The sequence below is a fragment of the Anguilla anguilla genome, chromosome 11 (assembly GCF_013347855.1).
Source record: "Anguilla anguilla isolate fAngAng1 chromosome 11, fAngAng1.pri, whole genome shotgun sequence".
NCBI lineage: Eukaryota > Metazoa > Chordata > Actinopteri > Anguilliformes > Anguillidae > Anguilla > Anguilla anguilla.
This window is the reverse complement of record NC_049211.1, coordinates 28737619-28751155: the sequence shown is the minus strand read 5'-3', so window position 1 is coordinate 28751155 and position 13537 is coordinate 28737619. Positions and strand designations below refer to the sequence as shown.

The 13537-nt window shown below is 44.1% G+C and overlaps 1 protein-coding gene across 2 annotated transcripts in view; it reads left to right on the top strand.

The window, feature by feature from the left end:
- The window catches only part of LOC118208301 (proto-oncogene tyrosine-protein kinase Src), a 43903-nt gene extending 31864 nt beyond the window's left edge, over positions 1 to 12039 (top strand). For both annotated transcript variants that reach the window (XM_035382849.1, XM_035382847.1), the window contains 7 exons: positions 1578 to 1727; positions 2957 to 3112; positions 3867 to 4046; positions 5016 to 5092; positions 5256 to 5409; positions 6468 to 6599; positions 7371 to 12039. In XM_035382849.1, the coding sequence (XP_035238740.1) occupies positions 1578 to 1727; positions 2957 to 3112; positions 3867 to 4046; positions 5016 to 5092; positions 5256 to 5409; positions 6468 to 6599; positions 7371 to 7579 (1058 nt within the window). In that variant the 3' untranslated portion in view covers positions 7580 to 12039. The remainder of the gene's footprint in view (positions 1 to 1577; positions 1728 to 2956; positions 3113 to 3866; positions 4047 to 5015; positions 5093 to 5255; positions 5410 to 6467; positions 6600 to 7370) is intronic.
- The last annotated feature ends 1498 nt before the right edge of the window (positions 12040 to 13537 follow it).

Below are 13537 nucleotides of genomic sequence, written 5' to 3'. Positions count from 1 at the left end.
GCAGAACCAGTGTTAAGCAGAACCAAACCAGCAGTTGGGTGATCTGACCCATTTTGAGCAACTGCCCAGGATGCAAAATCTCTTTAGTAACAAGGTTTAAAACCAAGTATCCCAATGGCTCTCACTAAAATAGTCACTGTAGGGGTGCACTGTGCTGGTTCTGAGTGCCGGTTCTTTATCAGCCGCTCTTACCAGGTTTGCTGCTGTGCAAGTTCAAGGACCGCAATTGGCCCTGGAGGAACAGAGAGGAAGTGGTAGGAGAGGCACCAGAGACTATGTAACAAGTCTCTCTGACGTCACCCTCTGACTTTCCGAGGGTTGGTGAAAAGTGTGTCGAGACCACAGAAGTGCGGTTTTCGGGCGACACCATGTTGTACGAATTGAGGCCAGAGACTGCGCAGTGAAAGGGGGGATCCTTATATGGGCATGAAGTCCGGCCGAGTCCGGGTCGTCCGCTACGCGTGTGAGATACAGTGACGCAGCAGTGACAGAAAATGTCCCTGATTTGTCCACAAAATATTTAAATCTAAAGATAACAAAATAACTTAATAAATCGGCAGATGGGGTGACATTAAAGTAAAAACCCATACTGCGACTACATTTTCTTGTGGGAAAAATTTGACTTCCTGTTTTGACCGTATTGTTTCCTCTGACCAGCATTGAAACGGGTGGCTGAAACACCTATACTGGAGCCGACCACATTGCTGCTAGTGAGAAACGTCTCTCAAAGAGACCAGGAAGCGAGCCTCACAAACGAAGCCCAGCTTTGGCCGCTCAAGAGGCACGTGGGAAATGTCACACGTCACGCGGCCTGAGCGGGGTCAGTGAGATGTTATTGACCGCTGGTCAGCAGGCCTGGTGCAGGGCCTCGCTTCACCCCCAACCCTGCCATACCCTCAGGAGAGAGAGTGAAAACGAGGGAGGGGAGGGGGTGGGGAGGGGAGCGATCGATGGAGAGATTCTCCCAGGAACAGCCCAAGGACGTGGGGAGGGGGTTGGGGTGGAAACGGGCGAAAGAGCGAACAGGCAGAAGTAGGTCATTTCATAGCCCAGCTGAATAACCGCGGGCCATATCTTTACTCTGGCAGGAGAGCACAGGGGAAGGTTGGGTAAAGGGGGGGAGAGGGCTGAGGCAGCTTTTCTGTTAGCGTGGTGCTCTCTAGTGGTGGTAAGGCAGAACTGACTCTGGCAGATTTGTTTGTATGTGGAGCAGCTGTGGAGCGGAGCAGTGGTGACCGCGTGTGGGGATCTACACGTGTCAATCAAAAGGCTGTGTGCAGGGCTTGAGGGCTGGTAATTTAAGGAGAAAGATCACAATTATATGATTGTGATGTTTTTAATCGAGTAGACTAATGTTGGTGTTACAATTGCTACTGGTATTTGAAAGCAATGGAGTTCTAAAACACAAAAACGATTCCAAAAAACCTATTCATTAAAGGGATAAGTTCGCTCAGGCACAAATCACCCAAATTTTGGGCCACAGTAGATTGTTCCAGTTCACCGTAAGGCATTTGAGAGCATCCGCATCTTCCCTCTTCCCGTGTTGTCTGACCCACGCTCTTTCTCTCTCTGTCCAGGGGCCTACTGCCTCTCAGTCCTAGACTATGACAACAGCAAAGGCCTCAACGTCAAGCACTACAAGATCCGCAAGCTGGACAGTGGAGGCTTCTACATCACGTCCCGCACGCAGTTTAACAACCTGCAGCAGCTGGTGGGGCACTATCGCAGTGAGTCAGAGCGTCGCTGGCGACCTCCCCCACTCATGTCACCGCAAACAGAAACACTGAAGCGTTATTCTTTACTACGAATAACTATCATAGTATTGTTAACATGTTTTCTTTATGCAAAATTATTAGAAATATCTACATGTGGCACAACGTTGAAGTGTGTCTCTGCTTTTATGTGTTTTGACTGCTTGTGTCTTTTCAGACAAGCTGTATGTTCCAACATTGATAGATTTTTATGCATCTTTGTATAAACTTTGATGTATTTGCCTTTAGATTATGTAAATGATTGCATTTAGAAAAATTCAGATCATTGCCTTTTACCTATTTTCAAACAGATTAATAAGAGTTTTTTCATTATTCCTTCATACCGTTGTACTTCCTGCTTTTATGAATGGCTCTTCCTCAATTTTCAGCTTCCACTGTGGCTTTTTACTAATCTCCTCCACAGATAGAGGTTTCAAATTAAAATGTAGGAAGCAAGACTGCAGTGAATGTGGTCGACATGGCGGACAGAGGAGATGCTGCCATTGCCTATGTACATTAAAATTTCTGATATTTGAAAATGGTTAATTATTGACAAAACTCTCAAGTCCTTCCCACTGAAAAACCCAATGCAGCAGTCTTTTGGGAAGAAAAAAACAGTTTGTTTAGACATACCATGCATCCATAAACAGCTTCTCATTCCTGTTGATGGAGAATTTGATTTCCGTTCCATTTTTCATGTGTTTAAAAAAGGAAAAGCCATAAGCAGACTTCAGATCAGGTCTTTTGGAATAACTTAATGTATTTACATTTACAACACTGGCCCACTGGAGCTGTTGAGGACATTTAGTTTGTTTTAGCTCATCCTGTTTACACATTTAGGGTTTTAGCATATGCTCTTTTCCTGACGATTTCACAGATTTGATTTCACAGTATCCGTTTATAAAGATGGATATATTCTGAAGCAATTCAGAAGTAATTCAAGTAACTATCTCACAATTTCACCTTCCAATTGAATGTACATTTCAGCAAGGTAATTAGACAACCAACAGCAGAGTGTCAAAATTTGAGAGGCAGTTCCGGAACCTTCTGCAGGTGGTGGGCCGTGGGGCTGGAGAGGAAACCGGCAGAAGACACGCGTGTTGAACCTAATGTCACTCATGGATCTCCTCTCCCCATCCCCCTCTCTCTTCCCTCCCCCCCCCCCCCGCCCCCCCCCCCCCCCCCCCACTCCCCGCCCCCCACAGAGCTCGCTGACGGGCTGTGCCACTGCCTGACGGAGGTGTGCCCCGTGCTGAAGCCTCAGACCCAGGGCCTGGCCCGGGACGCCTGGGAGATCCCCCGCGATTCCCTGCGGCTGGACGTCAAGCTGGGGCAGGGCTGCTTCGGCGAGGTCTGGATGGGTAAGCCGGGCCCCCCTGCTCGCCTCTCCCGGAAGGCTGTGGGAATTCTGTCGGAGCGCCGTGAGCAAACGGCGGGAACGCTTCGGGAATGCTGCGTGTGCATTTGGATTTCAGTGCCTTGACACTTTTTCCACACGCGGGTTTATATTTCTGTGATGAATTCAGAGAGAAATGAAACCACAAATGCCAAATGGAAAAGCCTGACATTTCTGTTGAAATTATATGAAGCCTTTTGAAATTTGTCCGCAAAATTTGTTCTTGAGAATTATTAATGTCCTCAAGAATAAGAAATGGTGGAGGGAGATTGAGTATACGGTCAGTCATTGATAAATAATAAAATACAAGGGGAATACTGCAGATATTGATAAGGAGATAATTGTCATATTATAGATTATTTATAAGTAAATCATATTAATAGGTTTGGATTGCAGTGTCAGGGTTGTAAGGAAGTGTTTTTCTGGTACGGAGGAACTTCGTCGGTTCAGTCTCTCCTTTCAGCCGTGGTTACCGTAGTTACAGGCAGTCAGGCCTGTCCAAAATTTTTATACATGTTGGGATGTCATTGTTTAATTAATTTAATTGTTCAGTGCCATAGCCTTTGCTTTATGAATACTTGTGCCTCATTTATCTGAATAAAGCCAAATTTAGCCAAATTACTGTCTCTACGTGTAAATTTTGATTTAGAGATAGTCTTTATTTCCAAGCAGCTCCTATGAGCAGGAGAGTTGACAGGAAATGCTGTCGCCCCATGCAGGAACCTGGAACGGCACGACGCGGGTGGCCATTAAGACGCTGAAAACCGGCACCATGTCGCCAGAGGCCTTCCTGCAGGAGGCGCAAGTGATGAAGAAACTTCGACACGAGAAGCTGGTGCAGCTGTACGCCGTGGTGTCTGAGGAGCCCATCTACATCGTCACAGAGTACATGAGCCAAGGTTAGCAGCACTGCATCATGGGAGACGCCCTGTCAATGATGTCATGTCCAGAAAGGAGTTAGTGATGCGGTTTGGTGGAAGGTGATCCTCCTTCAGAGTAATGGAGCTGTGGCTCCACGTGGATATTTTTTAACCAATCACAGCAACTTGGTGAAGGTGGGTCTAAGGTGCAGGTGGCGATGAAATGAACTATGGGAAGCAGGGACGTGATTGAATTGCTAGAGGAGATGTTAGCCAAATACGTCGCATTGCGCTGGTGTTCCTATCGCTGCCACATGAAGTGCTGTTTCCAGACAGTAGGGTGAGATCTGAACACCTGGGTTTCAAGACTAGCAGCACTGCATCATGGGAGATCATGCCCCCCCTCCCAGGTTTGTGGTTTTACTGACCAAAACTGAGGAGGGTGGATAGTTAATCGCCTGGTTTGTTGGCTAGTACGTTCATTCCACCTGGATCATTTTTTCTGGAAAAGAAATAATCACAAAAAAACTTTGCCCCTATTTTTGTAAGAGCAAAGTCCATAAGTTTGAAAATGAACATTTGGGAAAAAGTACTACAACACTTCTACCTTCCTACAACACTTATTTATAAATACATGGAATATTGTGTCCAACCAAGCATTTTCTCTGGGTTTTAATGTGTTATATATAAACATAAACTCTGTACAACAACAGAGTATAGGTTGCCTTACATTTTTGTTTTTATTATCATATACTGTATATGTCTATCTTTTCAATAAATATATACAGTATATTGCATAGAAAATGGGTTCATTTTGCACATATTCGCATAGCCTACATGCAGATCTATTGCTGATTTCTCAGATTATTGTGAAATTGAACGCACGGGATCAGATTAGGCAAGGTTTCTGCTGTGTTATTGAGCTGTGATAGGTGCACGCCATGAGAGAGCAGAGGAGCAGGCAGAGAGCTGTGTGCTGGGAGCTCATTGCCCTACCCGTCCCAACAGGTAGCCTTCTGGATTTCCTGAAAGGGGACATGGGGAAGATGCTGAGACTGCCCCAGCTGGTGGACATGGCCTCGCAGGTGAGCGCTCAGGACGGCACGGTCAATGCGGTAGCCCCCGACAAGGCGACACTTTCACCCGCACGAAACCCGGCTCGCCAAAGGCATGGGCAAAGTGCATGTGAGTCCTTACAGGATATGCTGTCCTTTGTGATTAATTGAGCCCGCGGGCGTGTCTCTGCAGATTGCCTCAGGTATGGCCTACGTGGAGCGGATGAACTACGTCCACAGGGACCTCAGGGCCGCCAACATCCTGGTGGGAGACAACCTGGTGTGCAAAGTGGCTGACTTCGGCCTGGCCCGGCTCATCGAGGACAATGAGTACACTGCCAGACAGGGTGAGGGCAGCAGGAGGCTCTCTCATGCCGGTTCATGATCTCTCACTTTCGTACATGAGTATCTCTCTCTCTCTCTCTCTCTCTCTCTCTCTCTCTCTCACTATTTCTCGCTTTCTTTCTCTCTCTCTCCTTCTCCTCTCCCTCTCTCCTCTCTCTCTCACTCTCTCTTTCTCTCTCTCTCGCCCTCTCTCTCTTCTTCTCTCTCGCCCTCTCTCTCTCTCTCTCTCACCCTCTCACGCCCTCTCTCTCTCTCCCTCCCACCCTCTCACGCCCTCTCTCTCTCCCTTTCCCTCCCCCTCTCCCTCCCCCTCCCCCGCGCTCATGTAGCCCACAGCAACACCTCACGCCCCGGTGTTCTTTGACTGGAGATCCTGGAATGTTTTAAATTGCTGCAGTGGATCAGTAATGTGTCGTGGCATGCGGGCGCCTAGCTCCTCTGTCTGCGCTCAAGTGTACCTAAGGCTGTTTCGTGGAGGGAAAACCCAAAAGTTGTGCCGTGCTCTTTCCTCTCCCTTCTCTTCATTGTGCTTCTAAATGAGTACAATTCGTTATAGATCTTTGTGGGAAGGTACATTGCCTTTTTAGAGTGATCACACTCCTCCTCATTCTCCCACGCCTAATTACCCTTCTCAGTAATACGGTTACTGTTCTGAAGAGAACACTAAGATCGAGCATGCCTCGGCTGTTCTCAGTCTTGTCCAAGTACCGCAAAAATGTGTTAAGTGGGTTTTCTTTTCTTTTCTTTTTTTTCTGTGTACTTTTTACTCCTGATCCAAACAGCCCCTCCTTATTGTCTATACTTTTCTTTTTTTTTGCGTTCTGCATTAACTGTCAGTTTTAGCAAGCTCTGTCATAATGCCGTCTGCTTTGTGGGTGCTTTATGCCAACCATTGACGTGCTGACAGGTGTGAATGTCTGCTCGATTCATTCCATTCCTAACTGAACCATTCCTATGCATACAAAAACATTACTGTGAACCTACTCTTCAAAGGGTTAAAAGAACAAATTGGATGGGAAAGGTTCTGCATTTCTGACACTGCTTTCTGATTGGCCCCCAGGAGCCAAGTTCCCCATAAAGTGGACCGCCCCCGAGGCGGCGCTCTATGGCCGCTTCACCATCAAGTCCGACGTCTGGTCCTTCGGAGTGCTGCTGACCGAATTGGCTACCAAAGGCAGAGTTCCATACCCAGGTACGGCCTCATAATCCCCCTCCAGAATCTAATACATCCCCCTTTTGGTCAGTGCACCGCAGTGTCCTGTATACACTCGGACTGTCCTTTCACACCATCTTGGACAGGAAGTGTACCCTACACACCAGCCTGTACTGGAAGTGTACTCTATACACCAGTGGTGTCAAACTCGTTGCCATGGAGGGCCGTGTGTATGCAGGTTTTCATTCCAGCCTCAGATCTTTATTATATAATTAGTTAAATTATTTGCTGAATTAGGGATGCAGGTTTGTGCACAATGGTGACCCGACGTCTATGGTGACCCGCATTGTCTAAATAAAAATTTTCTTATATTCTGTTCTTCAATGCAGTTAAACGCATATGGCTGAATGAGTAATTGGACTCAATTAAGGCAGCATTAATTAGTTGGAATGAAAACCTGCATACACACGGCCCTCCATGGCAACGAGTTTGACACCACTGCTATACACAATAGCTTGAACAGCATATATACCCCAGACATTAGATTTTGCAGAGGAAGTATACCTCGTTCACTAACCTGGATAGGAAGTGTGCCCCCCCACCAGCCTGAACAAGAAATATGTGCAAGGAAGTGCACCCTTCACACGCTAGTTATTACTGTTACCCTTAATGATATTAGTTAGAAATCAAAGAATAGAGTAGGGCATGCAGTAGATCACATACTGTACTCCACCCTAAAATACGATATCTGTGGTGAGTCTGTGCGATTGTGCCTTGACGGATCGTGTGTTGCCTGTTGTGCCTGTTCAGGCATGGTGAACCGGGAGGTGCTGGACCAGGTGGAGCGGGGCTATCGCATGCCCTGCCCAGCGGAGTGCCCTGATTCGCTGCACGAGCTCATGCTCACCTGCTGGCGCAAAGAGGCGGAGGAGAGGCCCACCTTCGAGTACCTGCAGGGCTTCCTGGAGGACTACTTCACATCCACCGAGCCCCAGTACCAGCCAGGGGAGAACCTCTAGGGCTCTTCGCGGTCTGGGGAAGGGGGGCAGTAGGCACGGGGCTGGGTAGTGGTGGTGGTGGTGGTGGTGCGGTAAGCCGGGTGCTAACAGCAAACGGCTAACCGCTAACAACCAAGCTCTTCTCCCTTGCTAATGCCCTACCCCCTGCCCCAACAGACCCGCCATCTTAGTGCTTCTTCCCCAGCAAGCCACTGCCAAAGGGACTCTCACCCCAACAGCCCTGCTCTCCCTCTCCCTCTCCCCTCCCAGGTCCCCCGTCCATTCCTTTCCCCCTCTCTTTCTGTACCCTAGACCACCCCTTCCTCTCAATGTCTCTGTGTCAGGGGCAGTGAAGCAATAGCGACGCCGGTGTTTGGTATGACCTCAGCCCCTGTGCGCGAGGGTCGTTCCTTGTTTTTTTTTCTACTTCTTTTTTTCACAAGTTTTGATTTCAGGTCGATTGGTGAGAACAGAGACTAAATGGGAGGGAGGTGAATGTCTCCCCAGGGCTGAAAATTACATGCTCTTCCTTAAGAAACCGACCTCTGCACTGCTCCTGGCTAGCCTCTTTAGCGAGGCCTCTTTCCTGAGGGAAGTCAGAGGTCATTCGCTAACCCTTCCACCCTGAGGGGCGAGTGGAAATTTTTCTCCCTAATCACCGCTGACCGCTTTCCCTGATCGCCACTGACTCTCAAACCAGTTTCATCTGGGAGAGTGAGAAGTACAGTTTTAAGTTTCTGGTTCTGCTTTTTTTTTTTTTCTCCTGGTTTAACTGGAATCGTACACGTGCTGTGACCAGACGTGGCGGATATTTTATCTGTCAGAGACTCTGTTCGTGCCCATGGGCAACGCAGCGTCACTAAATGGAGCAAAGGACCAGGGTGTGGGTGGGTGGGTGGGGCTGTGCAGAAAACAGAGCTTCCAGAAAACCAGGACACGGTTACTGATGATGACACCACAAGCTGCTTAACAACAGGAGTGAAACATCTAAACTTTTATTTAAACCCGCCTGTAGGACTTCTGACGAAAACAAAGCAAAATAACAAAAAAAAAACTACTGATTTTCCAGTCCTTTTGTACTGGGCCAAGAATCCTGCTGCGAATATTTTGTGCCATCGGGAAACATGTTTGTACTGTCTACTGTATATAAAGTGTATTTTTATTAACCTGAGCTTTCTATTATCAAGTACAGTGGGCAAGCCCTGAAAGTAATTCCCATAAGTAAGTAATGTGTGTTTTTTCAAATTTGTATTTTTTGGAAAACCGCTCGAACCCTTGTACGGGCACCTGTTCAGTGTCTGTTTTCGTCGTTCAGACTGTGGGTAGGAATGTGTTAACATAATGGGGGGTTCTGCCACTTGCTCCTGAACAGCGCAGGTTTGAAGGCCCCTACAGTCATGGGCCAGAAGTTTCTTTTCAGTCTTCTTCCCCTAAAGACTTATGCAAAAGGATGCCTGTTTATTTTGCCATTTATCCTTTCATCTTTCAACAAAAAGAGTACCAAGCAGTTAAAAAAAAAAAAAATCTTGGGTCTAGTCTCTTTCCCATCATACACCACCGCTACTTTTGAAAGATGTGAAATTTTTTCCTTCTGGTTTCGAGTTGCAGATCATAAGTTGTATGGGGAGGGAGGGGTGGTATGGAGGCAGAATTGTGCAGGAAATACTTCTCTCATTTACAGAAGTTGAATCTTTGCAAACCCTTTAGAGGATATGAGACCAGGCTATAAGGTTACAATTCCACATTACAGTGAGTATGTATGTCAGGAATCATGAACAGCCAGTGAAAGTGTTCGCTGCCACCTGTCTCAGGAGTGGCCCCGCTCTCTGCACTAAATCCTTAATAGCAATTTGGGAAAGGGGGAGGGGCTGTGTAAGAGTATTAACCCAGTTGGAATGTTGAGTTAAGCATCTTGAAACTCCTGAAAAATGTCACAGTTTTCCTTAAAGGCATCATAGGAAAGTACGTTAGAGGCAGAATTTTCTTTATTTTGTATTTATTCTTTCGTGAGAATTACCTTGAACTGACTGGAGAGAACATGGTACATCACATGAAAATTTTTGACTATTGCTCCTCAAATTAACTAAGCATTTAGTAGAGAAGAGGATGTATGTAGTCACGAGTGTCATGAGTTATTTAGTTGGCTTATGAGCACAGTTACCTTTTCTTGAGTCAAACCAAAATCCTCGTTAGAGAAGTAATCTCCAGTGTGAATTCAACAGGCCGTTGCAATGCAGTGAGATTTCGAAATGTCGGTTAACTATGACTTGAGCCCACCAGCTGGAAGGTCTCTCTGTGCATTCAGGACACGTGTGGACATTGAAATTGAGTTGTTGTGTGGAAATGCCCTCACGCTTCCACGCATCAGATTTCTGCTGCAGGGTTACGGCCCCAGAGCAGTGCATTCTGGGATCGCAGTTATGCCGAGGGATCTTAGATGGCAGTCACACTGTTTATAAGCAGTGTTTTGTGTTCTTGTAGCTAATCTTTGTTTTATTTTGGTTTACATTTTTTTTTTTCTTCCTAGAAATCACAGCCTCGTTATTTATATGCAGTGGGTCTGCACGCTGACTATGCGGAAAACATCTGCCTTTTGCGCAAAGTGATTTGGCCTTCAAGGAGTTTTGTCGCTATTTTGACAGATATATAATGTTACCAATTATTTACAGTTCAGTTTCATTCTGTCTCTCTGTATTTAGGATGAAAATAATTGATGTAAAAATTCACAAAAAGACATTTTAACATCTCCAATACACAAACCAGAAATAAGAGAAAAGGGTTTGTTGCATTGTGTCATGGTAGACTGCATCCTAAAGTCTGCTTTCAAACTCTGGAATAGGACTGGCCAAGGCTTTCGTGCAGAATTAAAGTCACTTAAGATTAGGTTGCTGCTGGCATTGTTTGAACACACAGTTTTGGTTTTGAGAAAAATAATGTAAAATGCAATTTTATGTTTGTTTTTTTCCCCAAGTTGAAGAGTACATTAATAAGAAAAACATCTAGGGGAACAAAAATGTAACTGTGCCTTAAAATAATGGAAGTCCAAATCTATGTGCTTCGATTCATTCCATCTCTTATTCATTCATGGTCATTGATGAAGATAAGATAATCCAAAGCAAGCATAGATCCAGGCTAATCATTCTGGTTGCATGAAACACACTCTTGGTCTACCAAGAGTCTCAGTCATTTGTTTGTTTTATTTACTTATTTTTGGCTTTTTTATATGGCAGGGGGTGGAATGCTGTCATCTGTTATAGATGTGTAAAATAACCAAGATATTCCTGATCAAGGATGTCCCCCATCCCCTCTCCCCAAATTGACATACAAACATCAGAAAATCAGCCTAATTTTTAAATGTGATTGGGATGTAGTGAGAGGGACATTCATTTGAATTGTAGGTATTGAGCGTGACTAGTTTAGTCACTGTAAATACTCTGGTACCAATAACTCTTGTATATATCCTGAATAATTTATTCATATTTTGAATGGTTTTGCTCACAAGAGAAAACCCAGTTTCTCACACTGTGTAGTTTTCTTCACCCTGGTACTGAAATCGCTATACAACAACTTTGAGGTCTAGATATGTTTTTTTCCTATATATTAGATATAAATGTATATTATTTCTTTGTCATCTTTTTTATTTTTATTCTTCTGTACCTGAAGATACCAGGATTGTACGATGTCATGGAAACGGGAGGAGCAGAGATATTTAAAGCTACAGAGAGTGGTGTTGCACAGCTGTGTCTGACTTCCCCTCCCGGCCCAGTGAGAGACAGGAAACAGACCACCACACACCCTGTTGCTTTACGTGTGGATGGGTACACCTGTATATGTTGGCTTGTTTCACTGAAATCTTGTCATGTAATTGGTTCATGCATTTGCAGCTCAACAGCAGGCTTCTGTGAAGAAATATGCCATTGATACAAATAATAACAGCATTGTGGAGCAGGTTATTTGGTTATGCATTGAGTCTTTTTTTTAATTAATAATGAAATGTGGTTCTTCTTTTTTTGACTGTACTTTGAATCCTGGGATATGTCTCCACTTCAGAGTATAGGATGTTGAATTACTTTTTTGAAAGGAAAGCAATGCCAGATCTTCACATGAATCAGTTTTTATTTGCAGTTTGTACATCCCTTCCCAATGTGTATTCAGATTACTGTCCACATTAATGCCAAGGAGACATTTCGGTCCCTGATTTTGGTTAACTTGGCAACATCTGGGCCCGTGTACGTGTTTTCTGTAAGCTATGCAGCTTCGGGTCTGTACCGTTCCTGTGTAACCATCTTTTTATACCGTTTTACAGAAATTTAAGAAGAATCTCAGAAGAATGATTTTTGTTTTTGTAGCAATGCGATGTAAAATTCTGTCGTTTCATCTTCAGAAGTTGAATGGGTGAGAAATTTCAAATTGTACTTTACAGGCATTATCTGCCACTTCCTGTTGTAATCTTTAAATGTGCAATAAATTATGTTTCTAAAGCTTCCCTCTTTTTTTATGGGCTAAATGACATTGAGAAAGAGCATGAGCCTTGGTCTGAGTTATTAATTAATGGTGTGGTAGTAGTAGCCAGTGTTTAAATACAGTATGTTTATCTGTGCTCTGTGACCCTGCTGTGTTTTCACGCCGATGGGTGAGGTCATTTCAGAAAGACGCTCCCCCTCTGAAAGCATGCGGTCGCCCGTCACCTCAGACACAGCGTGTCACTTCCTCTTTTTAAGCTCCTCGTGCTCTTGGGTTGACGTGCCCTTGTTGTTTAATCACTTTTTTTTTCTTTTTTTACCCAGCATTCAACTCTTTAACTTTTGACCCATGGGAGTAGCCTCTAAAGCTGTGCTATGACGATGGCTGTGACACATTTTCTGTAATATCGAAAGACGAATCATGAATGTTTCACAATTATTCTTGATCATTTATGGACTGATGTAGCAGCTTTCATGAGTAATGTGGCCCTTTACATTTCAGGAAATTAATTAATTGAAAAATCTTAGTAAAATGTCATTTATTTTATTCATAGAACATTTTCCCAAACAACTGTCAGATGTCATGAAAAAGTGTGTGTTTGAGTAAATAGTTAGTGGTTTAGAATTTTATAATTATACTTGTGAATTAATGACATGAATTGTGACGGTCAAAGTTGAGGGAGTCTGTTGGTTCTAGTTTTTTTAAATAAAAAATGAAATGAAAATAAGATTTAAAAAATCTTATTTTCAAATTCCTGTACTTCGTGTTTGCGTAAAGAAAACCAGGCATCACACATATTTTACAGATTCAATGCCACGTTATGTCAATACCTGTTTTAGGCAAATGCATTCAAGCATCAACCATATTTAAATTAAGCTTCTGTTTAACAACAAAAGCACGATGGATCTAGAAATGCAAGAAGTGCATTTTTACCTGGAAAATTCCAGGTCCAGGCTTGTGTTGTGCAGAGGGTGGTTGGAAGTGTTTAGGTCTTGAGGTGTAGGGTGTCCCGTCTCAGATTCTCTATAGTAACCAGACAGCTACTGCATGCCTTCCCACTTCCTTTCTTACTCAATGACAGGCTTGGGCGTTTGAGCTTAGTGGATCAAACCAGAATCTCAGCAATAACCAAGGGGTCAAAATATGACATTTCTCAGGTGCATAGTTAAGAGTATAATTTTGTAACATTATGTATTTAAATTTTAATTCTGATATGAACAATGAGACGCAATATGTTTGTAAAATAAAAATGTATTCACTATTATAGCATGGTCTTTCAAAGCCTATTACATCTATGTGAACACAGCTTCATACAATACTGTATTACCAGTGTATTAAAAAGCGACTGAATTCATAAATTGACTGTACTTATGTATATTACTTATTTTTTTAAATGTAAAAGATTTAATATGCCTAATTGGCCTTACTGAGAATTTGAGTAAACTTTATTCACATACACACTTTTTATGATTAAAAAAATACTAAATTCCACTGCATTTATGGGCCAAACCAAAG